The sequence below is a fragment of the Canis lupus genome, chromosome 18 (assembly GCF_003254725.2).
Source record: "Canis lupus dingo isolate Sandy chromosome 18, ASM325472v2, whole genome shotgun sequence".
In the NCBI taxonomy this organism is placed as follows: domain Eukaryota; kingdom Metazoa; phylum Chordata; class Mammalia; order Carnivora; family Canidae; genus Canis; species Canis lupus.
Genome location: NC_064260.1, coordinates 1361911 through 1387359, shown reverse-complemented (window position 1 = coordinate 1387359; position 25449 = coordinate 1361911). Strand labels below are relative to the sequence as shown.

General features: G+C 41.7%; 1 protein-coding gene across 5 annotated transcripts in view; it reads left to right on the top strand.

Moving 5' to 3' along the window:
• The window catches only part of LOC112661321 (zona pellucida binding protein), an 87541-nt gene extending 75911 nt beyond the window's left edge, over positions 1 to 11630 (top strand). For 4 of the 5 annotated variants that reach the window (XR_004806679.2, XM_035701518.2, XM_035701517.2 and 1 more), the window contains one exon: positions 11423 to 11630. Coding sequence is in view for 3 of the 5 variants with exons in the window: in XM_035701517.2 (XP_035557410.1) it covers positions 11423 to 11517 (95 nt within the window). In the remaining 2 variants the exon portion in view is untranslated. The remainder of the gene's footprint in view (positions 1 to 11422) is intronic. The other variant, XR_004806678.2, reaches the window with a different exon arrangement.
• The last annotated feature ends 13819 nt before the right edge of the window (positions 11631 to 25449 follow it).

The window sequence follows — 25449 nt, the reverse complement described above, 5'->3', positions numbered from 1 at the left end:
ATTAATTATTATTTTTTTAAAGATTTTATTTATTCATGAGAGACAGAGAGAGAGAGAGAGAGGCAGAGACACAGGCAGAGGGAGAAGCAGGCTCCATGCAGGGAGCCTGACGTGGGACTCGATTCCGGGATGCCAGGATCACATCCAGGCACTAAACCGCTGAGCCACCTGGGCCGCCCAAGATAAATAATTTTTAAAGTATGATATAGGCAGTAGGATTTTCTTAGATGCTTGTTGTCAGTTTGAAGGAGACCCCTACCATTCTTAGTTTGCTGAAGTCTTGATCATGAATAGTTAGTGAATTTTGTCTGGTACTTTATTTGCATCTTTTGAAATAATCATATGGCTTTTGTACTTTATTATGTTAGCATAGAAGTTTGCATTGATTTTCTAATGTTGAAACAACAACCTTGCATTTCCAATTTCACTTTTTGATATCTTCTTTATTCAGTTGGTCATTTAAGAGGGTGTTAATTTTCACATATTGGTGAACTTTCCACTTTTCCTTATGTTATGGATTCCCAGCCTCATTTGAATTGTTGTGATTATAAATGATTTGTATGCCAATCTTTTAGGGTCTGTATTCTGGCCCAAAATACTCTCTATCCTAGAAAATATTCCATGTGCACTTGAGAAAAATGGGCATTCTGTCATTGTGGGTGAAGTGTTTTATGTATGTGTGTTAGGTTCAGTTGATTTACTGTGCTGTCAGTCCTCTGCTTATCTGTCTAAAAATTCTATCCATTATTTGAAGTGACGTAATGAAATCTCCAGTTATTACCTTAAAACTGTCAATTTCTCCCTTAATTCTGTTGGTTTGCTTTATATATTTTGCAAACCTGTTGTTTGTTGTATATATCTTTATAATTTTTATGTCTTGGTGAATGGACCCTTTTGTACATATGTAGTTTCCTTCTTTTTCTCTTATAATAGTTTTTGAGTATTTAGTGTGATATTAGTATAGCCACATAGCTCTCTTTGTTAGCATCTTCATGGAATGTCTTTTTCCATTCTTTCACTTTCAATAGTTTTATCATGTTTTAGTTATTCATTCTGTCAATCTCAGTCTTCTGATAGTGGAATTTAATCCATTTACATTAAAAGTAATTGTTGTTAGGTGAAGACTTATTTCTGCCATATTACTATTTCCAGTATGTTGATTTTTTTTTCCATAGTTCTTTCAAAGTTAACTCAGAATTTTTGTTTGATTTTATTCATGTTCTTTGGTTTGGGACAACCTTTTGGAGCTGCCAGTACTTTTGCTGATATCACTGTCTATTCAATTTTTGAAACTTTTGTTTCTCTTTATTCTGAAGAATGGGCAGTTCCTGTTAACATGCATATATCTTCATGTTTCCTGACATACTCTACTTTTGTTACTATTTTGCTATTAAACACATCCAGGATTTTATTTTAATATTTTAGTTTTGGGGTCTAGAATTTTCTCTTTTTTTTTTTTTTTAAGATTTTATTTATTTATTTATTCATGAGAGACACAGGGAGAGAGAGAGAGAGAGAGAGAGAGAGAGGCAGAGACACAGGCAGGGGGAGAAGCAGGCTTCATGCAGGGAGCCAGATGTGGGACTCTATCCCAGGACTCCAGGATCAGGCCCTGGGCTGAAGGCGGTGCTAAACTGCTGAGCCACCCGGGCTGCCCTAGAATTTTCTTTTACGTGCTTTAGAGCTTCTGTTCCCTAGTGCAGTTTTCTATTCTGCTTTCTTATTATGATAATGTATTCCTTTATGTCCTCAAATACATTTATGCTAACTCTTTAAAGTCTCTATAGCCAATTACCACATCTTGTTATTTTGGATCTGTTCCTATTGATCTTTATCCTCTTGACTGGGAGTCACAGTTTTCTGCGTCTATGAGAATCTAATAATGTTTATGGTATACGAAACTTATAGTACTGTTAGAATCTTCTGGTTTGTTTTTCTTGTGAAGATTATTGATTTGTCTTTTAATAATATGCCAAATTCAAAATCTAAACTCCCTTAGTGTAGGTATCATCTTCTCAGTTTGTTCAGCCTTCCAACTCTTGCTTTTTGCTGAGCTTCTTGCAATATTATTGACAAATGTGAAGGTTATACATTAGCCAATTATCTGGGTGGAGTTTATTTGCAGATTTTAGAGCTCCTGAGTCTGTTTCACTGAATTTCTCCCATTACTTTCCTTATCTTCTGGAGACCTAATAGTCTGTCCTTTTACTTTTCATAAGCAGTAAGACTGAATTTACCTACCTATGGGACACTTAGACTGGTGAGTGCCCATTGCAGAAGTATATGCCAATGATTTTACCCAGTACAGTTCTCTTCTTTCAAGAGTTAGCATGCCTTCAGTATCTGCCTGCCTTTGCTACCTCTTCAGTGCTGTCAAATAGTGTGTACTTTTTTCCCCCAGATTTTATTACTCTTATTGAAGATCGATTAATTCAGTAGAAGCCTGAATAGAAGTTCTTACCACTTGTTTTTAACATTGTGGACGTTTTCAGTACATATTTTTTGTTTGTTGTTGTATAAGCCTTACTGCTTTTCTTTGTTTCTTTTTAGAAAAGTCTTGCCTTCCTCACAGACAAAAAAAAAAATCATTTTCCTGGTAATTTATTTCATTAATGTTGAAATTTTGTTTCCTTACCCTCAGATCTAAAAATAAGGGTACATGCCATATATGTGTCTTTCAGTGGGCCCTCTCTTTTGTTTTACTGATCTGTGGTAATTTTTAGAGAGCACAAATCACTTTCTGTATTCTTAAATGCTACCAGTTTTAAATTGCTCATCAAGTTACATAAAAGAAAATTATAGTTGAGATTTTATTTGACTGTATTGCTGGTATAAATTAACTGGTCAGTATTTATATTTTTGCTCTAGCAGTTGGATTTTTAAAAATCTAGCTTGAGAATCTGTGGAATGGTAGGCCATTTTAACTGATTCACTGACTGATTATTGTAATATGATCAATAATCAATAACTGATTACTGTAAACTATATTTGTGAAATTCATTCATATTTTTGTGGTTATAACACAATCTTTAAAATTTTCTATTTCTACATGATTATTATATGAATATATAAAGGTTTATATGTCTGTTTCATTGTCCAAAATCGCTTTGTACTTGTTTTTTTGCTATGATGAACAACGCTGTTATGAATATCTTTGTTTATATATCCTAGTATCCAAGATTCTTCAAGGTCTTTACTAATACTGAGTCATAAGACATGCAATACATTAAAATATAAGTCTGTTTTCCAAATTTGGTGTATTAATTAACACTTTTGCAATAACAATGTAGGAGAAATCCTGTATGCAATTCTTGGCATAATCACACTTTACATATTTACAATCTGATAACCCTGTGTAATGCATCACATTTTTTAAATTATGGTAGAATATACATAAGATAATGTTTTAAGCATATTTAAAAGTATAATTTCATGGCATTAAGTACATTTACATTGTTGTATAATCATCAACACCATATATCTCTAGAACTTTTTTCATCTTCCTCATTTGCAATTCTATACCTATTAAACAGTAAGTCCCCAGTCCCCTCTTCCTTTAGTCCCATTCTTATTTCTCTCTCTATAAATTTGACAACTACAGGTGCTTCATATAAATGGAATTATATGGTATTTTCCTTTTGTGATTGGCCTGTTTTACTTAGCATCTCAACTGTGTTGTATCATATGTCAGAATTCCTTTCTTTTAAAGACTGAATAATATCCCATTGTATGGATGGACCACATTCCCATTCTCTAAAATGTGTGGTAGGTTACCATCACACATTTTTCAACCCATTCTATATTACTTTCCATAGTGTCACATTCCCACATTGTTTCACCGCTCTCTATACCACGTCTTCTTTTTTTTTATTTTATAATTTTTTATTTGAGTATATGTGACACACAACATTAGTTTCGGGTGTAGTGCATAGTGATTTGATAAATTTATGCATTATGCTATGTTTACCACAAGAATAGCTATCATCTGTCCCCATATAATGCTATTACACTATCATTGACTATATTCCTTGGACCATGTCTTTTATTTCTGTGACTTCTACCACATCTTCTCTGTCCACATGTATGTATCACATTTTCTTTATGCATTCATCTGTCAGTGGAAAGAAACTTGGGTTGTTTCTACCTCTAGGTTATTGTGAATAATGCTACAGTGAAGATGATTTGCAAATATCTCTTTGACAATCCTGCTTTGAGTTCTTTTGGATAAATACTGTGTCAGTCAGTTTGGGCTTCCATAACCAGATCCCAGACTGGATGGCTTAAATAGTACAATTTTTTTCCCCACAATTCTGGTCTAGAAGTCTAAGTTCAAGTTTTTGGCTGATTCTATTTTCCATGAGTGCTTTCTTCTTGGCTTGCAGATGACATAGCATGCCCACCTTCTCATTATTTCCTCAGATGATCTTGGTTAATGTGCGCAGAAAGAGAAAGAGAGCAAGCACTCTGCTGTCTCTTATAAGGACACTAACACTGGATCAGAGAGTCCCACTCTTATGACCTCATTTAAACCTAACTACTTTCTAAGAGGCCGCATCTCTAAATGGAGCCATACGGGGAGTTAGTTCTTCGACATATACATTTTAGAGAGGCACCCATCTTCAGTCCATATGCTTATACCCAGAAGTAGAATCACTGAACCATATAGTAATTCAGTTTTTAATTTTTAGAGAAACCACCATACTGTTTTATATAGAGACTGCACCATGGTACATCCCCACCACCAAAGCACAAGGCTTACAGTTGGTCTGCATCTTGGCCAACACTTGTTATTTTCCTTTTTATAAATTTAAATTCAATTAGCCAAGAAATAGTACACCATAGTTTCAGACTTTTTTTTAAGTAACTTGCCATCCTAATGTGTGTGAAGTGTCTCATTGTGGTTTTGATTTGCATTTCCTTGATGGCTAGTGATGTTGCTCATCTTTTCATGTATTTATGGTTATTCGTATGTCTTGTTTAGAGAAATGGCTAAAGTTTTAAATGGGTAAAGTTTTTGCCCATTTTTTAATTGGTGGTTTAATTTTTGTTGTTGAATTAGAAGAGTTCTTTATTACTATTATTATTTTGAATATTAACCTCCTTTGCAAATAATTTTTCTTTTATCCATATACTTTTGATGATATATAAACAAACCATTGAAAAATGTAATGTCATGGATCTTTTTTTCCTATACTTTATTCCAAGAGTTTTACAGTTTTAGTTCTTCTGTTTGGATCTTTGATCTTTTTGAGCTTTTACATATGGCATTAGGTAAGAGTCCAGCCTTGTACACTTGCATGTGGATATCTCCCTAACCTACTACTATTTGTTGACAAGACTGTCCTTTCTTCATTTGAATGATCTTGGTACCCTTGTTCCAAATCATTTGAGAGTTTATTTCTTGTCTACTTTATTTTGTTTGTCTCCGGCTCTGTCATTATGCCAGCACCAAACTATTTTTATTATTGTAGCTTCGTAGTGTTAAAATCAGCAAGTATGAAATTTCCAGCTTTTCTTTTTTTTTCTTTTTTTAAAAATATTTTATTCATGAGAGACACACAGAAAAGAGAGAGGCAGAGAGACAGGGGGAGAAGCAGGCTTCATGCAAGGAGCCTGATATGGAACTCGATCCCCGGACTCCAGGATCACACCCTGAGTCGAAGGCACATGCTTAACCCTGCGTGATCCAGGCATCCCAAGCTTTGTTTTTCAAAACTGTTTTGGCTATTCTTGGTCCCTTGAGGTTTCAGTGAATTTTAGGGTGGATTTTTCTTTTTTCTGAAAACATTGTCACTGGGATTTTGATAGAATTTGCATAGAATCTATGTATGGTTTGCAGTAGCATTGACATCTTAATAATACTAAATGTTCCAACCTATGAACATAAGATGTCTTTCCATTTATTTGTGTCTTCTCTGATTTCTTGCAGTGATTTTTAGTAGACAAGTATTATGCTGCTTTGCCTTGTTTATTCCTAAATACTATATTTTTGATGCAACTGTTTCCTGAATTTTGTTTTTCGGATTGTTTATTGTTAGTGTATAGAAACACAATGGATTTTTGCATGTCAATTTTGTAGCTGGTAACTTGGCTAATTTTTTTTTTTTAGGTCAATTAGGGTTTTTCTTTTTCTTTTTTCTTCTTTTTTTTTTGGTGGATTCCTCAGGGTTTTTTGCATATAAGATCATAGTATCTGTGGACAGGCTAATGTTACTTCTTTCCAATTTGAATTCCTTTTTTTTTTCCCCCTAATTGCTCTGGGTAAGACTTCCAATATTAAAAGAAGCAGAGATAGTATTCATCCTTCTCTTTTTCCTGATTTAGGGGAAAAGTTCACAGTCTTTTCTGGTTATGATAATTATGAGTTTTCATGAAGGCCCCTTATCAGGTTGAGGAAAATCCATTTTATTCCTCTTTTAAGTGTTTTTTTTAAACATTAAATAAATATCTATTATATTACCCATTACCAAACATGGTTTTAAGTGATAATGAGAGGGAATTATCGAAAACACACAATTTTAGCTTGTGGGAATTTTAGGGAATGTGTAATCTAACTGGATATAAATCTGAACATATGAAAATATAAGTAGCAATTAATGACCAAATGTGGAAAGGGCCAGATGGGCTATACAGATTTGCTACAGGAGCTCAAGAAGGAGGAGAGCACAAGATTGAGTTCTGTCCTAGTATCTTGAATGTGAACTGTGTTTCAGTCACTGCATTAAGCTCTGCTCACCTCACAGAAATAGACACTTCAGTGGTTTATTTATGATAATAACTGAAGCTTTGCTAATAGTTTGGCTAGTGTTTTCTTAAACATCAAATATCCTTTTGATATAGGAAGTATCCCAATTTTGTAATCAAGGAACTTTAATCTCAACAGTTTTAGGGTACTTGCATGTGTTCATAAAGATAGTAAATGAAAAATTAGAATTTGAAACCAAAATGGACTCACTACAAAACTCCTCTTCCTTTTATTTGGCTGCTTTGCCTTGTGCTCCTTTACTGATGTTACTTCAGTATCTTTCATACCTGTTGAGGTATAATGGACAAAATTTTAAGATACTCAGAGATCTTTGAGTACGTTGTGATGACTTGATAGATGTATGCATGGTGAGATTTCTCCCATTTAGTTAATTAACACCACCATCACCTCACAGATTTATCTCTTATTTTATTTATTTTTGGTGAGAACATTTAAGTTCTTCCTTAGGGCACAAGCTTTCTCAGCTGTAAGATGGATAAAGTCTAAGGATCTAACCGTAGTATAGTCTAACATAGTAATAACTATGGTTGATAGCACCCCATTATATAATTGACATTTGCTTAGAGTTTTTACCATGATATGATGATGAATTTTGTTAAATGCTTTTTTTGTGCATCAGTTGAGATGATCATAATGTGTTTTTCCCTCTATCATTTTGTTCATGAGATCTATGGAATGGTCCTTGATTTTTATATATTAAACTGTCCTTGTATTTTAGGAATAAATCCGAAGTGACTGTGGTATATCATCCCTTCATTATGCTATTAAGTTGGTTTAGTATTTTGTTTAGGATTTTTCCATCAGTATTAAGAAGGGATATTGGTCCATACTTTGTTTTTCATGTACTATCTTTTCTGGCCTTGAAGAATGAATCTAGAAGTTTTCCTTCCTCTTCAATTTTTTGGAGGAGATTGAGAAGGATTGGGGTTAAGATATTTTTTTTAACTATTTGGTAAAATTCGTCTTTGAAGACATGTAGACTTGGCCTCTTATTTGTTGGATGGTTTTTATTCTCTTGTATTATTTTTTTAATTTTTAATTGTAGTTAAAAAGCACATAAAATAAAATCAACTGCCTTGACCATTTTGAAGTATGCAGTTCAGTAGCCCTAACTCTACGTTGCTGTGCAGCAGATACCTAGAACTTTCCATATGCTGAAGGTGCATACCTTGTAATGACAACTTCCAACTCCTGGAAACCAAAGCTCTTTCTGTTTCTGTGACTTTGATTTGTTTAGATACTTCTTGTCAGCAGAATCATGTATTATTTGTCTTGTTGTAACTGGTGTCAGTTCACATAGCATGGTATTCTCAAGTTTGCCCCTATTGCATCATGTTGCAGGATTTTACTTTTAAGGCTGAACAATATTCTGTTGTGTATATATACCACATTTCCTATCCATTTATCCATTGAGGGGCCCTTGGGATCTTTTCACCTCTTGGCTGTGATAAATATTGTTGCAGAGAACAAAGGTCTAGAGATGTCTGTTCAGGATCTTGGTTTCAGTTCTCTTGGCTCTATATCCAGAAATAGGACCACTGGGTCATAAGGTACATGCATTTTTAATCTTTTGAGGAACTTCCATATTTTTTCTATAGCAGTTGCATCATTGTACATTCCCACCAACAGTTCACAAGGGCTCCAGTTTCTTCACATCTTCTCAGCACTTGTTCTTCTTCCTATTTTTTTTTTGGGGGGGGGGCAGTTGTCATTCTAATGGGTGTAAAGTGATATCATACTCTACTTTGATATGTACTTCCCTAATAATTACTAACATTGAGGATCTTTCCATGTGTTTGGTCCTATGTGCTTTCTTCTGATTCCTGTGTATACTTGGCTATTTTTGAATATCTTCATTTCCTTGAGAGTCCACATGCTGCTTCTCCTGTGTTCCTTAGGTGTTATGTTGTATTTCTCAATCATCAGTCTCTTGTCCCAGGTATCTATGGGTCTGTTGTCACCTTATGGTTCAGGAATGTGCCCAGGACATCCTCTAGCCTGAGATTTAAACTAGCTCTGAAATGAGCAACACTGAGATCAGTCCGTCAGGCGGCCTTAGACAGGTGGCCAATCCAGTCTGCCCTGCTCCCTGGTGTGTAGGAAGGAGCCAGTGCTGGGTTGCTGCTCCCCTGAAACACATGGGTCTGCCCTGGAGAGAAGCTGGGACAAGGGAGAGCAAAAGATGCCACAGATTTTGTACCCTTTGGAGTCTGACTACATCTTGATTGGACATTCATTGGGTTGCTGTTAATCTCTAATTTCCAGAGCTCTTGCAAGATTATTTTAGCCAGTCTTTAGTTGTTTACTTGGTATTTCCATGGGAGCCTGGGGGGCTTGGAGCTGTCTTCTTGCTGAAGTCACTCTTGGTGTATTACAGTTTGCTGTTATTTTGCATCCCAAATTCTTCATTTCTTTGAATTTTTTTGTGGGTGTGGCTCAATAAAAATGACATATTATTTCTCTTTTGTTCCTATTTTTAAATTGGTTTTCTGTCCTTTTCTCATTGATTCATATGAATTATTTGTATATTCTGGATAGTATTCTGTTGGTTATTTAGCTGCAACCATGTCCCCATTTTGTTGCTTGACTGTTGTTACTTTTATGATTTTTTAATTAAGTTCTTAATTTTGATATCACATGTTTATGTTATGGTTAGTTTTTTCCCTTTTTAAGGAAGCATTCCCTATCCAAAATTCATGAAGATCTTGTCCTTTGTCTGCTTCTCATCGTTATGTTAATACTGATCAGTCATCAGTGCTTCCGTTGCCTCTTATCAAGATTTAATCAGGTTGCTCTTGTAACTGCAGCTGGGAAATATTCTGCTCAGTGAGACTGAAACCTAGAAGATAATTTTGCTAATCTGCTTTAAATTAACATTTGAGAATTTTTCCTCAATTCCACATAAAAGAGAACATGACATTTTAGGATATTTCTTAGGGGAGAATACTATAGATAAGTACTTGGAGATATTGCACATACTGTGTTATAAAGGTTTATTAATTCTAAGGACATTTACTAGAAGATCATATTTATTTAAACTTGAGTTTAGATGATTTCATGCCAGCATCTGCTCTGCTGGTGACACTCAGGATAAAGTATGTGTTTAAAGATTGCATGCAGATTTATGTTTCTCTTCTCCCTGTATATTGACTTAACACTGATACATTTTCTCAGTATTTCCATATTTGTGCTTTCAGAAATATTAATGCATGTTTTGAAAGAAAGAGTACCATGGTCACACATCTTTGAAAAATGTCATATCATTACAATCTTACCATATACATCACCACTTTAAATACTCTTGTTGCTGCAGCAAAAAATCTATTTAACTTCGTTTAACCAATATTTTTTTTCATCTGAAACATTCCCCCAATAAAATATCTATTAAAACTTGAGGAAATCTGTTTAACCTAGAATGAAAAATACTTTCTCTGAGAAACAGTTAAAATATTTCACAGTTTGAAAGAATATTTTTTGAAAGAATGATATGAAATTAAATAATGTACTATCACCCAGATCCAAACAGTGGTGTGTATTTACTGAATCATGGTGCCAGAACAAAAGACTCTTCTCTGACGGCCCATAATGGCCATGGGCCAGTGGTCAGTGAACATCTTTGTGAATCGTTGGCTGACTACATTTGCAATAGGAAAAGGAGGGACGGTATGATCAGAGACCTCAGCCCAGTTAGAGGGCTTGGCATCACATGACCTTCATGCACTGGGAGAGGTGGTGGTCCCACAGAGGACAGAGTATTTATTGAAGGCTTATGGTATTCTGGATGTGTTTTCATCTAAGTCATCTGATTTTACTGATTTTATTCCTCACATAATAATATAGACTTGGGTTTTTTACTGTACCTGTTTTACAAATGAGGAAGGTAGAGCTAAGAATTGACCACTTACCAGGATCCCAGCGTCAATGACAGGGGATGTATTTGCCGTTGGATTCTTTCTGCCCATCCTTACTTTCTGTCAGAGATCTCTGTGGTAGCACTTTCACTATATTCAGTCATCCATATGTTGGGGATGATCAAACTGAATTAAATTAGTGATTTTCCTGAAGTTAAACATTCAGCAAGTGACAAATAGGATGTGTGAGGTCAGGAGATGATTAGTCCTTCCTCTGTTCAGGGCTGTCTATGCATGGAAGGTGTGGTTACTGGTGTGGGCCGTCCTCACCTCTATGGCTTCTGATGCAGCTGACCAGGTGGCCCAGCTAGTTCTCTAAACTCGACATTATGTGGTCAGTAAAACCGTGTGGGGCCACAGACTTGGTCTAAGCCGGGATCGGAGTGAAAATTTGTAACTCCTAATAGTAGTCTAACTCCTAGCAAACGACAGTAGAAGGGTTGCTGCTAGGTATTAGAGGAGGGGGACAGGAAGAGATGTTTAATGAGTATAGACTTGCAGTTTTTCCCAGATGAGAAAGTCCTGGAAGTTAATTGTACAACAACGTGAATATACTTCACACTGTTTAGCTGTATACTTAAGAATGGTTAAGATGGTCTATTTTGGGTTATGTATATTTTACCACATTTAGAAATAAATTATAAAAAGGAAAAATCATCTTTTTTTGAAAATGTATCCTCATGTAAAATTAATTTATGTGGCACTTGAGGAAGCTGTTACCTATTAACTTGCTCTTTATTCACAGTGATCTGCAGCCCTGGATCTTATAACCCCCGTGATGGAACTCACTGCCTTCAGTGCAACAGCAGCCTGGCGTTTGGAGCAAAAGCATGCTTATAGGCCATTATTTTGAGATCTTTGGTGGTTTGTTAAACACAAAAGTATATTTTTGAAATATTAATACATAATAAATCACTATTATGCCAAAATTAAATACATTAGATTTTACAAAATATGGTGTCATCATTTTAATTGAAACATTGTATGTCCAAATGCTTTATGACTGGAGCACTCACTAATCTTCATCCATTAATACCAGAACTACAGATGACTTCAGAATATTTCTTGGATCCCTGCTTTTTAAAAAGAATTTGAAAAAAAAAAAAAAAAAGAATTTGAGATGTATTCTACTGGCGTTAGCCCAAAAGATTTTTCAGGATTGTTTTAAATAACCATTCCTTCTTTATAGTATGTTGACTAATCTCAGGCCACCATATTCTTTGATAATCATTTTAATTCCACCTCATTTCCTTCCTTTGATTTTATTCTATGACATTTTATTTCTAGTTTGACCTTTCATTGTTCAAGGTCACTTTTTTAAAAAGCCTGTGCAGCTTATTATTGCAACTTTTAGCCACTTCAGTGTGAGGCCAGGCCCCAACTACTGGATGGGTTTTCAGTGTAGTTCAGTGTGGCGATCTTCACCTTTTCAGCTTAGAAATGTTCAGATTACCTTTCTGACATTTCAGAAGGGAATAACCATTATAGGTGCCCAAATCAACCTTTGGACTTTCAAGACATGTAGGGAAAGAGAAATTAGGCAGTTTCTTGCCCTGATAACGCCTCTAGGGAAAAGTATCAAGCAGTCATTGCATCTTTTGTCTCATTCCCTTTATTATTTAAGTGTTCTATCACAGATACTTGTGCCACCATCACCGCACCCTCTCTCACACTGGGGTGCTGTATTTGAATATGAAAAATTACCCAAAATCTAAGGATTAAAGTACCAAAAAAATACATGAGCAACTTACAAAATTAGCAGTTCCTCATTTTTTTAATTGTTTCATTTGTAACATTTTATATTCTCTTGGACATTCCGTTTTTTTTTTTCCCTTCATATTTCCTTTCTTAAGACATAAACATCTCTAAATGGCAAATATACACAGGTTGGCTCTAGGCACAACTGTGCATTGACAGGGAAAAAGTCTACTTGTATATCAATATTTAGTTATCAGTAAATCAGATCTATTTGATGTTTAAAAGTGACCAGTTAATAAGTTAGTCCCTGGCGTGGTCATCCCGTGGACAAATATTACCCTGGAATTCTCACATAAGTACAAAGGGAAGTGAAATGACATTTCTTTGTTATTTTGTTAGCCTTGGTGACCTTTTTGTTTTTTATTTTAATATCTTGTAACTTTTATAAAGTAATGTTGTAATTGTTTTCATATGATTTTTAGATTTTTTTAAAAGCCTTTCTTGCTGTAGTCACATATTTTCCATTATACTATTTGGGGGGCTGTGGTTCTTACAGTACATGTTTTTTGTAACTAGAAAAAGACCTCCTAAGTCCCCATCTCTAAAGCAGGGCAGCCTCTAATGCTTTCCAGTTTCTTAATTGTGTAATAAGATAAACCGAAATACATCTTCTTTTGTACTCCCTCAGTTTGGATTAATTTTTTTCCTGGTATTTAAAAATGCTGAGGAATTTAACTTACAAAATATTTTCCTAGGGGTGAACAATATCAGCCCAGTAGCTAATCAGCCTTGGGAAGCAGAGCCGCGTTAAGTGGTGGTGCTAGTTACCGAAGGTCACAATCCAGTCAAGAGGAGAAGGTGCTCTGGGATCAGAGTAGGCAAACAGTAAGGGAGTCGGGAGAGTGAGGCGTGGGATTGTCCTGTGAGTATAAATACTTCAGTAACTAAGATAACTTCATTTATTAAGATATAATGTAGATTCCTGGAAATTGTTTTAAGTGATGACAGTGCATGGGGTAAAAATTATAAACTAATCCCTGAGAGATTATTGTCATAGGTGGTTTTATTTTGTTTGCATCAGAATAATATATTTACATAATGCCTTCATTTTAACAAAGCACTTTTTAATATTCAAACAACTTACAAAGCTAGGACAAGTATGATTCCCATTTTATACTTTATTAAGCAGGTCTTTTTTCTTATTATAAATGTGTAAATGTGCATTCATTTGACAATCTGTAAAAAGAGCCTTAGGGAGTTTGGCCCAGGAATGTCGTCACATACAGGAAACTATCTTAAGAAAATAAATCAGAAATCAGCTGGAGGTGCCCCTGGGTGGCTCAGCGGTTGAGCGTCTGCCTTCAGCTCGGGGTGTGACCCCGGGGTCCCGGGATCGAGTGCCGCGTCGGGCTCCCCGCTGGAGCCTGCTTCTCCCTCTGCCTGTGTCTCTGCCTCTCTCTGTGTCTCATGAATAAAATAAAATCTTAAAAAAAAAAAAAGTAAAAATCAGGTGGGATGTTCTAGCTGGTGGTATAAGTACCCACATTCTATATAGTAATGAACATGGAATTCATATCGGTGGCCTCCGGGAGTGAAGTGGTTGAGTCGCTTACGCTGCTTCCTTGGGATACCGAGTTCCGTAGTAGTCTCGGGTTTTCAATCAAATAAACCAGAAAGTTAGCAACACTCGTTTCAGGTGATAGGATCATGTGGGAGGTATTTTTGGCATCCTCTGTTTCTCAAGTTTCCTACAAAGAAAGAAACTACTTTCAAACTCTTGGAAGCCGGAATGGCCTTGGACAAAGGGAAGCAGTAGCACCCTGAAGAAGACACTGTTGCCCCCGGGGTGGTCCTCACGGCCGCAGGCACGGGCTTTCCCGTCCCGCGTGGCTGCTGCTGGCAGCTGCTGTGTTGACCGCGGCCCAGGCCGAGGGGGGAGCCCGCGGAGGCCGCGGTGCAGGCGCCCGAGTGGGGCCGGGCCGCCCAGTGGCGGCTGAGCCCCAGGCTGCCCGGCCTCGGCGGCTGTGCAAGCCCACGGTGGGTGCCCCAGGTCCAGGAGCCCCGCGCTCCTGCGGCTGCTGCTGTTCTCTCGCTCACCCCAGCAACGTCATTTTAACTGCTATACTATTTGATAGACGTTGGCAAACCTAATACGGTTAAGTGTCTCAGCGGTGGCCGTTCGTTGCTTTCCAGAGTCCCGCGGCCACGTGTAGCGTCCCAGCCAGCCCTGGTGTTTGAGGGCCTCGTGCTGAGCAGGCCGAGGCGGCCCCGGGTTCGGGCGTCTGTCCTGGGCCATCGGCCACCTGCCAGGCTCCCCCTAAGCGGAGGGGCCAGTCTACAGCCCAGCAGCGAGCCCTCGAGCTCACGGCGCTGCACCCTCGGTGACATCATCTTTTACAGTGTTATTTTGACAGATGGAAGAGTTGCCCTATTTTAATTGTTTTGCCTCTGGGTGAGTGCTTTCCTCGGGAGGGCGCTGCGGCCCTCGCCCGGGATCCTTCTCACGGGCTCCGCACTCTGCGTGAAAGGCTTTGCGTGAAGCCCGTCGTGTAGACCTTCACAATTAGCATTCCTGGCTCTGTGGCTTCTTATTCTCATTTTATGTATGAGAAAAATGGTCGTAGTAATTATGACTTTCCCAGTTTCCGGCACTGGGAAGCGAGAGGACGTGGGCCGCTCGTGGTCTGGTGCCGCCTTCCTCCCCGCTGCCCGGTCCCGCGAGGGGCGCTCGGCGCTGGCTCCGCGGCTTCCGGCCCCGTGGGGCCCGCGGGCCCCGCTCACTGCAGCTCCAGTCCTCCCGGCCGCCCTGGCTCCGGGCTTCTGGGCATTGAGCTCACCGTCCGCTCAGAAACAAAAAATGAAAACGAAAACCCTATGCAAGACTTCTAAATTATACTGAGCGCACTAATGTCACCAGGCCCCCAACACTACAAAGGAGTTGTATTCTCATCAATAGAAGGAATAAAAGATACGTACTTGAGTGTTAGCGGGTCAGTATCTTTTTCGCATACAGATCATCCCCTTACCTGGTCCGCATCAGTTCACCCCCTTCCCATGACCGGGTCTACGCATATGATGCTCATTCCCTCCCCCAGGCAGTACAGCCTGAAATTCTCCTCTAGTTACTGCCTCCAGGTAGAAGTTCAGCCTCAGGGGTGATGGAGAGAAGCTTACATGAGGCCCACGGCCCCTGTGGTCTAGACGGTTCATTTGCCTCCAACTTCCCCAATGTAAAATGGGGCAGAAGGAAGTGAGCAATTAGTTTAAAAATACCCATTCAGAAAAGAGAGGAGCAAAAGACATCCCAGTTAACCCACGTAGGTAGACAAGATACAGTGAGATCTTCTCACCACCAAACTGGTTTAAATTCTTTGATTCAATTCTGGTTCTAACCTGTGCTTATCTCTCTTACCCATTATTTTCCACTTTGTGATTTCACTTCACTCTCTGCTAGAGATCGGGGCCTCAGGGCACAGGCTGGCACCGGTCAGACTTCAGTATCCAAGGGGCCATTGGGTTGAGATCCGCGGGGCTGTGTCATCATGGTCAAGTGGGGCGACAAGATGGAGAGATGCCTCAAGGGCTCAGCTGGTCCCCACTGTGCTGTGCCTGCGCCTTGTCCTGGGATTGCTGGCTCCGTAGGCCGCCAGTGACCTGAGGCGGGCCACCCACCGCTGGGTGTGCACAGGAGGAGCTTCCCCAGACATCTCATCCTCCACAGCTCTGTCTTCTTACAGACGGAGAGACAAGATGGACTCTGTCGCTGGTTGTAATTCACAGACTTCAGTGGCAGAGTATCGTTTAAGTTAACTCCCGTTATACCCGGGTCAAGTTCCTGTAGAAGACAAGGCTTTGGCATCCGAGCAGCAGGTGAGATGCTGTATTTTAATGCATACCATGAAGTATAAAGACTGGGTGAAGGAAAATGGTGAGTCTGGGCTTTGAAGAACCAGGAAGCCTCTATGACTGCCATGAAAGTAGCTCTCGTTTCCTGTGGCCACACGGGTTTCTGATACGTTCTGAGCAGATGGTGAATTACCAAGCAACTTGAATTCACAACCTAGTAACGTTTGTCACACTGGGGATAAGACATTGGTTGGGAAAGAGAAAGAAGGACCCTCAGAATTGAGATGATGGCCTAGGGACGATCCCAGTGAAGCCGGGGACATTAAACCCGACGTTAGACTGGGTTGCTTTTGCCAATACAAGCAGCCCTTCCACCCCGAGGAAGTTAGTCTTCCGCTTGTCTGAAGATCCTGTTGTCTCTCCTGAAATAGTTGTCTCGCCTCCCTTCCACAACCATCATCATAATAATCCTTCGCTGCTTCTCAACCTGTACCTAAACTGGAATCCTGGCAGTGCCCGGTGACTAGCTAGCCAGTTTTTATCAGAAGATACCTGGGATATACAAGCTGTGTCAGACACACCCTATGGGGACCCTGTCCCCGATGAGTTCTGTCTTGTGTAGTCCTGTCTGGAGTGTGGGGACATGCCAGTGACTTGGTTTTAGACAACAGAAGATGTCAAAGGTGGGATAGTCACTTGTATGATTCCTTTACACCATATAAGACTTTGTATCAGCAGACTGGAGCAGCAGATTGTCCAGCTGGCCCCGGAGAAATGAGCTGCCATGTTGTGACAGGGCCTGGAAGAGGACCGGGAGGCACGTACCTGCAGGGGGCTCTGGATGCTGAGAGCAGCCCCTGCTGTCGGCTAACACACCAGGGGTTGAGCTCTCCAAGTGCAGAGGGCTGAGCTCTGCCAGCAGCCACAAGAGCTTAGAAGAGGTCTCCATACTCGGAGAGGAACCCGGCCCAGCTAACCCCTTGACAAAAGCTGTGTCCTACACCGAGGACCCAGCTAAGCCACACTCAGACTCCTCATCTCCAGAAAACTGAGAGACTAAATGAGTGTGGTTTCGGGTCACAAAAGTCACGGTAATTTGTTACGCAGCAATAGAAGACTTATAACTGATACATATGGGAGTAGATCCTAAGGATTCCAAGAAGATCCCTTCTCAGAATGAAGGGAAGTACTGTTGGACTGGACTGAATTTGCTGAAATGGATCTAATTATCCAAGGTTCTAGATTCAGTGCACTAGCTTGAGCAGCTCAGAGCAGCACTGAGTTTTTCATCTGATTGACTTTGGAATCCGTGAATTAGCCTGGATCCGGCAGTGGGCGATGCTGAACGGAGATGACGAGGGTGTCATTACTTGCATGCTGAGTAAGGTACCTAAAGGCTGAGAAGACCTTCGGAATGCTGAAGTGGGTTTTCTGTGTAATCTCGGCCTGCCCGCTCCCCTATTTCTGGCCCCTGGCACTCCTTTCATTAGAGCTTGGAAGAGCTCTTGGTGAATAGAGTGCTGGCTTTCTTGAAATCCCATAATGGAACTTCTCTGTGGTCCAGGAATGGGAGCTGGGATGCTATCACTGAAATGGACTGCGCGGATCTCCTAGGCATGATGGTGTCTAGCAGTTGTGCCCACAGGAGGTCAAAGACAGGTGGGCATCAGGGCTGAAGCAGTAATCAGAACGATTTGATCCACAGGGACCTTTGGCCAGGGCCTGTTGGCGGTGGTGTCCCTAGCACTGAGAGGGGGATGGCAGTCCAGACCACTGTTGTATTAGAACCCAGGCTTAGAGTTCCAGGCCCGTTTCAAAGAAGCCTGGTTTAAGTCACAACAGCCGAGTCATGACTTCTTAGCTAATTGTATGAGAATTGAGTCACAGACTCAGAGATTTTTACACCTTGAACAGGGTGGGGCAGGGCTGCTCATGGTGACACTTGAGGAACCCAGCAGCCTGCCACCTATTTATGCTGCAGGTCTTTCTGGCCTTCCCTAGTGAAACTCACAGCCATTGGCTAGGGGTACTGCAAAAACGATTATGAAACCCAGCAACTATTTTGGAGATTACTAGATTCTGGCTCCCACCTCATGCTCCTTCTGGGAACCGAAATGCCTCTATACTTAGGGTAGAGACTAATGAAGGAGTTTAGGGCTAGGCCCATTCCACGGTGGGTTGGATGGGTCTCTTGGCTCACTGTGAGTTCCAGAACGCGTAGCTGGAATGCCAGCTGGACATGTTCCTCTCTTTGATTCCATGCACTGTGGAGTTATGGTGACTTTGATGAAAGGCTCAGTGAGAGGCCCTAGAACTATCCCTCCCTACCAGAGCAATAAACCAAAGGAATATTGCATTTCTGGAGGGATTGCAGAGACTAACACCGTTTCAAAGGCTAGAAGGATGAAGGGATGGTGATTCCTACCACGTCACTGTGTATCTTGTCTCTCCGCCCTGTGCAGAAGATAGATTCAGGTCTTGGAGAATGGCCGTCCCACTCGATCAGGTGGGATTCCAGTTGCAGCTGCTTTTACAGATACCGTTTATTTGCTAGAATAGATTTAAATAAATAGTCCCCAGTGTGTGGAATGCAGCTGGAGCTTTAGAGAATACTTTCTTCTCTATACATTTGGGTAGAGACCACCAGAAGCAGTTTATTTTCAGCTGGCTGCCCAGAAGCACACTCGCTGTCCTACTGCAGGGCTGTGTTGTATTCCAGCCTCTGTCACAATCTTGTCTTCGGGTAATTTCATAATTTTTCCGTTTTGTGGGGCACTATGCTCATCTACTGCATGAAAGGCACCATCATGAGTGCATCTGGTACATGGGAAGTATCGAATTCTTCACATGACTTTGTGAGACATGCATGTCAGAGGGTTGGATATAAGCGCCCAATAAAAATTCAGGAGCCTTCCTGAATTTGGTAAAAATTCTCGAGGTCCTGTGATCCGGGGTATGTTGATATCCTTCCGTGATCATGGGAAAATTTCTTTACCTGGCTCCTTCCACAAATAAAGAAATGCACTGCCTAAGAGGCGGGTTTTCTTGGCTTTGAAGTCAGCATTTATTTCATTTGAGCGTTGTTTCTGCTCGTTTACTAAGTAGCATGAAAGGCCACCGGTATTGAGCGAGGCTCAGAGCAAGAGGCGGCCCTGCAACCATTGCAGCCACTGCACGAGCTGCTCCCCGCGCGGGAAACGTGACCTGGCTAGGCCAAGCACACCGGGAATGCTGCAGCAGATAAGGCACCGGGACACCGTGGACAGCCTCGGGCAGGATTCTGGAGGTGACTCACAGTGCCAACCTTTGGGTTGTGAGAGAAAGCCACGCTGTCCTCTTCAGACAACTGTTCTCCTTTTCAGAAGCAGCTTCCGGGCTCGTTCTGTGTTCTGGAGCCGGTTGCCAAGCTGCTGTGTGATCTGAGCTGCCAGCAAGATGGTTGTGCCCTAACCCACAGAGCCGTGATGGTGGGCGCGCACAACAGCACTGTCAGCCGGTGGGAATGCCAGCCACGTGTCCGTGGGCTGGGCTCAGTTGCACATAGAGTGGCTCAGGCTCTCATGGTTCCTAGTCCTGCCGGGCTGCCCCCTGCACCTGTGACCTCACGTGGTATGCTCTATGGCAAATTTACTGAGGGAGGAAGGGTCTGGTCCTAATTTATTGTGCACCATATTTTGGGAGCATCCAAAAATAGCTACAGTCACATAGGGGTGATCCCGAAGGGGTAAAGGGGAATCTTCTCCAAAGTTAGAACTTTGAGCAGTGTGCCTATTTTTCCACTTTGTCAGGAATGAGAGATGACTAGAAGTATAGGTAGGTCTGTGTAGATTTTTTTTTAAGATTTATTTATTATGATAGACACAGAGAGAGAGAGAGAGAGAGGCAGAGACACAGGCAGAGGGAGAAGCAGGCTCCATGCAGGGAACCCAACGTGGGACTCGATCCCGGGACTCCAGGATCGCGCCCTGGGCCAAAGGCAGGCTCTAAACTGCTGAGCCACCCAGGGATCCCCAGGTCTGTGTAGATTTTTAAGGAGAAGTCAGCGGTTTAGCTCACTGATCAGAGATTTGGAAGGAACAAGATTGGAGATTTGTGGCAGAGTGTTAGAAAATGTGTATGATCTTTCCAAACGAGCTCAAAGTGAAACTCCGAGGAGAATGCTACTAAGGAACGAGCTGGCTACAGCCACTTCTGAGCGCCCGGCCTCCCAACAGCACAGTCCCACTACGGGCCCCCAACGTGGCAATATGTACCAGAGAGACAGCCAGCCCTCTGAATACCAGTCGGCTGCACTGGACCAAGGTCATCATGAAAGGCTCAGCACTCTGTTCTCCCTGGAACTGAATAGAGATTTGCCTTCCCCGCATACAGTGCTTCTGCCCAAACCACCATCTGTGGATTTAGCAAATGCTTTTTATTGCTTCATTATATTCCTTACAGCATTGCTACTGACCAGGGAACTCATTTTGTAGGAAATGAAGCGTGGCCATGGGCTCATGCTCATGTAATTCACTGGCCTTAGCACGTTCCCCATTACCTTGAAGCCATCTGGACTAAAGTTGAAGACGTTTTACGGTGCCAGCTGAGTGATGTCACTTACTGGGGCTAGAGTGATGTCTTCCTGGGCGTGATGATTCATGCTCCGAGTCACCAACTATTAGCAACTAGCCACATTGCCCCCCATTGACTTTGTGCCTGTGGAGTGACAGTGATTGCTGAAGGTGGGCACAGAGGGAAACTCTAGAACTCTAACTGCCCACATGACACTAATATAGGGTGTTGTCACTTTTATAGTTAAGACTCATGGGTCTCAGAATTGAAGTGTGTGTGTGTGTGTGTGTGTGTGTGTGTGTGTGTGTGTAGGTGATGGGAAGGACTTCTCACTATTGCCCTGTCCATCCACTAGAAAAACACGTGCTTCCTGTCTCTGCAATTTTAGATTCTGCTAGTTTAGAAGTATTACTGACCTAAGGAAAAATGCTTGTATTAAATTGTAGGCTGGAACTTCCACCTCATGCTCTTGAGTCAATGAATAAAAAGTTGGTGACTATACTGTTTTGGACTGATTGACCGGAGTCATCAAGGGAGGATTGCCTTGCCATAACACAGAGGCGCAGGGAGGAATGCTAGCGATCGTCCATGGCAGGTCTGAGTACTTCCTTGTCCTATGATACAAGTAAATTGGAGACTACAGCACCCAGCATAAGTGGGACTGATGGTACAGGCATGGTGGCCACGACAGTCGTTACTGGAAGGATTGCCCCCACTGCTGCCCGTTGAATCCACCTCTACTCGCACTGATGCTACGCTTCCCACAGACTGCTGCCACCAGTGGCTGAGCATGGCCGCGGTCATGGTGCAGAAGCATTATCAGGTCTGTGGAAGTTTCCTGATGGGCAGCTGGGGTTGGAGGACCACTCATCAGCTCGGCCAATTCCTTCTTAGAACCTTACTACGGTCTACAACTCTGCCTACGATCTTCCCTCCTCCTCTCCTCATGGGGTCCAATCTGCATAGTTACACGAAGCTGTCTTTTCATCTCCTCGCTTCCTCTCCTTTTCCTCTCACAGATACACTCCCAGATTCATCTCTTACGCATCTAATCCTATTTCTTGTGACTTTCCCAGAAGTTCCAAACTAACCCGAGTAATGCCCAGAGCTGGACTGAGAATCTAGGCAGGAAGATGGGTCACTGATCACCCAGTGGGCAGAGGACGTGCTCTTCTGAATGGCAGCTTTGCAGGTTGTGATGATTTAGGTCTTTGAAAGATAAGGGGACAGTGATGCCAACAGGTCAGCAGAGTTGGCTTACCACTGTCAGGTCAGACAGATGCTTTGAAAAGGAAGAATGTGAAGTGCAGGGACTTTTAACAAGGAGTTGAAGACCATGTATGAGAGCCAAAGGGCCTCTTTAGTGGCATCCAGAAAGACCCTATTGTACTGGCAGGAATCCGGGATTGGAGTTTGATGATGTTTGATCAAAGGAACTGGAATATAAAACTGACTACGCAAGAATTTATTGACTAGTACACTTTTCAAGAGATAGGATATTTAAGCCCCTGGCACATGCCCTAGGTTATGGGGAAACATACTGCTTGGGGGTTTTCAATGCCTGGAAGAAGTAGTGGACCACACTGAGCAACACAGAAATGCTAGAGCTGCCCCAGAAGATGGTAGAGGAAGGAATGCTGGAATTGATAAATTATATGAGGCTAAAAAAACAACCCCAACAAAAACAAACCCAACACAGCATTGTGTTCCACAGGAGAGTTCAAGAACATTCCATTTATGGAGCCATCAGGGATGTGCTGGTCTGAGTATTAGTGGGTTTCCTATAATAGGGGAAGTAGCCAGAGTCATACAAGTAATAAAGCCTGAGGGAATGCCTAACTGTGGGGCACCAAGTGACCATGAACCCAGAACTGTCTATTACGATGGGTAGGTTGGGTCCGAATTGACCCAATGGCAATCCATTGTAAGATGGAAATGGTACATCGAGAACTGAGTCCAGGCAGGACCAGAGGGCCCACGGAAGTAAGCCGCATGAACTGGTGATCCAGACCTCCACATCTGCTCCAAGCTCACATCAGTTCATACAGCTGAAGGATAAGGAGAAATCCCAAGCTTGATTCTTGCTGGATTGGCTGGCTGTCAGTGGTTGCAAGCCAGAATTTGAGAATGGTTATCCCATTGCAGAGGTGGCCCTGAAAGACTGGAGAGAGAGTAAACTAGAGACTGTTCCTAGTCAGTGGTCAATAGCCTGGCTCTAGTTTGGAGCCTAGAAGGAAGAAGATTGGGAGACTGGAAACAGGGAGCTCTGGGGTAGGGGCCTATGGATAGAGGTATGGCATAGGTACAAAGTATGAAAATTTTTCTCTTTATTTATTTGAGAGAGAGGGAGTGAGGGGTGGGGGTGAGGAACAGAGGGAGAGGGACAAGCAGACGCCACATTGAATATGGAGCCCAACATGGGGCTTGATCCCATGACTCTGACAGAGATCCTGACCTGAGCTGAAATGAAGAGTCTGATGCTCAACCAACTGAGCCACTTGGTGCCCCAAAAGTGTGAAGACTTTTAATCCTGTATTACCATCCAGAAAAAGGCAAGTTTCCTGAAAAGAGGTACTGAATGACTGAGTAGCCCCAGGGTCTCAGCCAGCTTTTCCCATCAGCTGCACTAGCACTCCACAGGGACATGTAAAGACAATGGCCAGGACAGGGTGATGGGGCTGCATATGGGTCCAATAGCATGGACTCCCACTTCCCCAGGCTCTTCTAGCTAACACCATCTCTGAATGTCAGATCTATCCCAAACAGAGGCCACTAGTGAGTCCCTGATAGGGCACCATTCCACAGGAACCCCAGCCATCCATGTGGTAGCGAACCGATGACATCCAGCTCTTTCCAGTGTTTCATCCATTCAGGGGTGTATACCTACACGCTATATGTTCAACACGGCTGCCCAGGCTAACAAAGGCCTGGCCCCTGAGCCATGAAATCCTGCACAGGGAAGCATCCAGCCAAGGTCTGGGCCACTTCACAGTATAAGAGGTACAGGGAAGGCCCCCAAACCACCCAGCAGGGCCATGGGAGTGCCCTCCGCTTCTGTGGGGTGGTGGGTGGGTGGGTGGGAGGACAGCTCCCAATGGGACCACTAGGACCAGGGTGGAGGTACAGTTTTCCCTTGGTTCTTTCCCTTGGTAGGGTGGGTTTATGGCCAGAAAGGTCTTCTGTTGCTAGCTCATCATTTCACATCCAATTTTTTGTCTGTGTTTGATGATGGACCTGGAATATATGGGAGGCACAGGGAAACCAGGGACCTTCCAAGGGTGTCCCTCAACTCCTGAGGTGCTCAGGCAGCCTTTTCTTTTCCAACTTCCCAAAGTTTCTTAGGCTTGCTTGCTGTGTCAAGGATTTTTAGTAGCAAGAGGGAGAATCATGGAGGAATGGGGATACTTTATTTTGGCAGAACTGGCAATCTCCTGTAATTTAATTTCATTATCTTCGTATCTTCAGAATCTGTGGTGAGTTTGCCTTTCCCATTCCCGACATTCTTTTTCTAATTTCTTTTCTAATCCTCTGCTAAAAATTGTAATAATTTTGTCCTGTGCCTGCTTGAGTGCAGGAAATCAGCTTTATATTCTGTATCTGATTATTGCATCATTAGACAACCCGTGATTCTGCACCTGTTGTTCTGGACTTCTCCTTTGTGTTTAAGTTGTCTCTCAGCCCTGTGTGCCTCTTTAGCTTTGACCATATGCTTTGTGTTTGGAAATGTTTGTAATCGTAATTTAGGGCCAAAGATAGTATCACTTATTCCTACAGAGGAGCCAGAGACTGCAGTAACCTAAAGGATCACTTTAAGCCAGTTTCAGCAGCTGGGATTTTCTGGAGTAATCCAATGACTCAGAGATGAGCTGTAGTTAAGATGGCACCTGGTTCACCGTCAGATCACCTGTGCACCTAGTATGCAGCCCACTGGGGTCACACACGGAAGTGTGGGGAGGTGACCAAGGCCCCTGTCTTTGATGCACCCAGACTCCACATTTCACCCTACACACACTCACCCCATGAGATGTCAGAAGTGCTGTTCAGTGTCTCAGTAGAAAAACTGTTCCATCTAGCAGTCATACTCAGGCAGGAATGCTCAGAATGGCAGGCTACACTTTGTATTTGGGCTTTTCCTAGGGTTTTGGGCCTTCAGTTGCTTCAGAAGGGATTATATATTCCATCCAGTTTATTTTGTTGACTTTGGCAGGCAGATTTTTCCAAATCACCTAATATGCCAACTCGTGAATATGAAAGTTCTTAGCTTTAAATTTTTTTTTATTAATTTTTAAAGAAGGCTTTCTTCCTGCCACAGCAGAGGAAACTCTAGTGAGGGTCCATCAAAAGAACTTTAATTCAAGATATTTACCTACCATTAGTCCATATTTCTAGTTACTTGGTTTAAGGAACATCATTCACTTTTAGAAATGACAAAGTAAACACATACCATCACCACACCTCTCCTGTGGGGCACGATTATATTGTAGATATTACTTCCATGTAAAGCAGTGTCCATCCTTCATTTAAATAACACACGTGAAAGTCATAATATATAGTTGAATAAGCCCCAAGGACTATGTTTAAATAACTCGAAATAATTGTAGAATTTTGAGTATTTTTAATGATACACACTTTATTCTTGTTTAATCTAGTTTAAAAGGCTGAAATATTTTAGAAGTA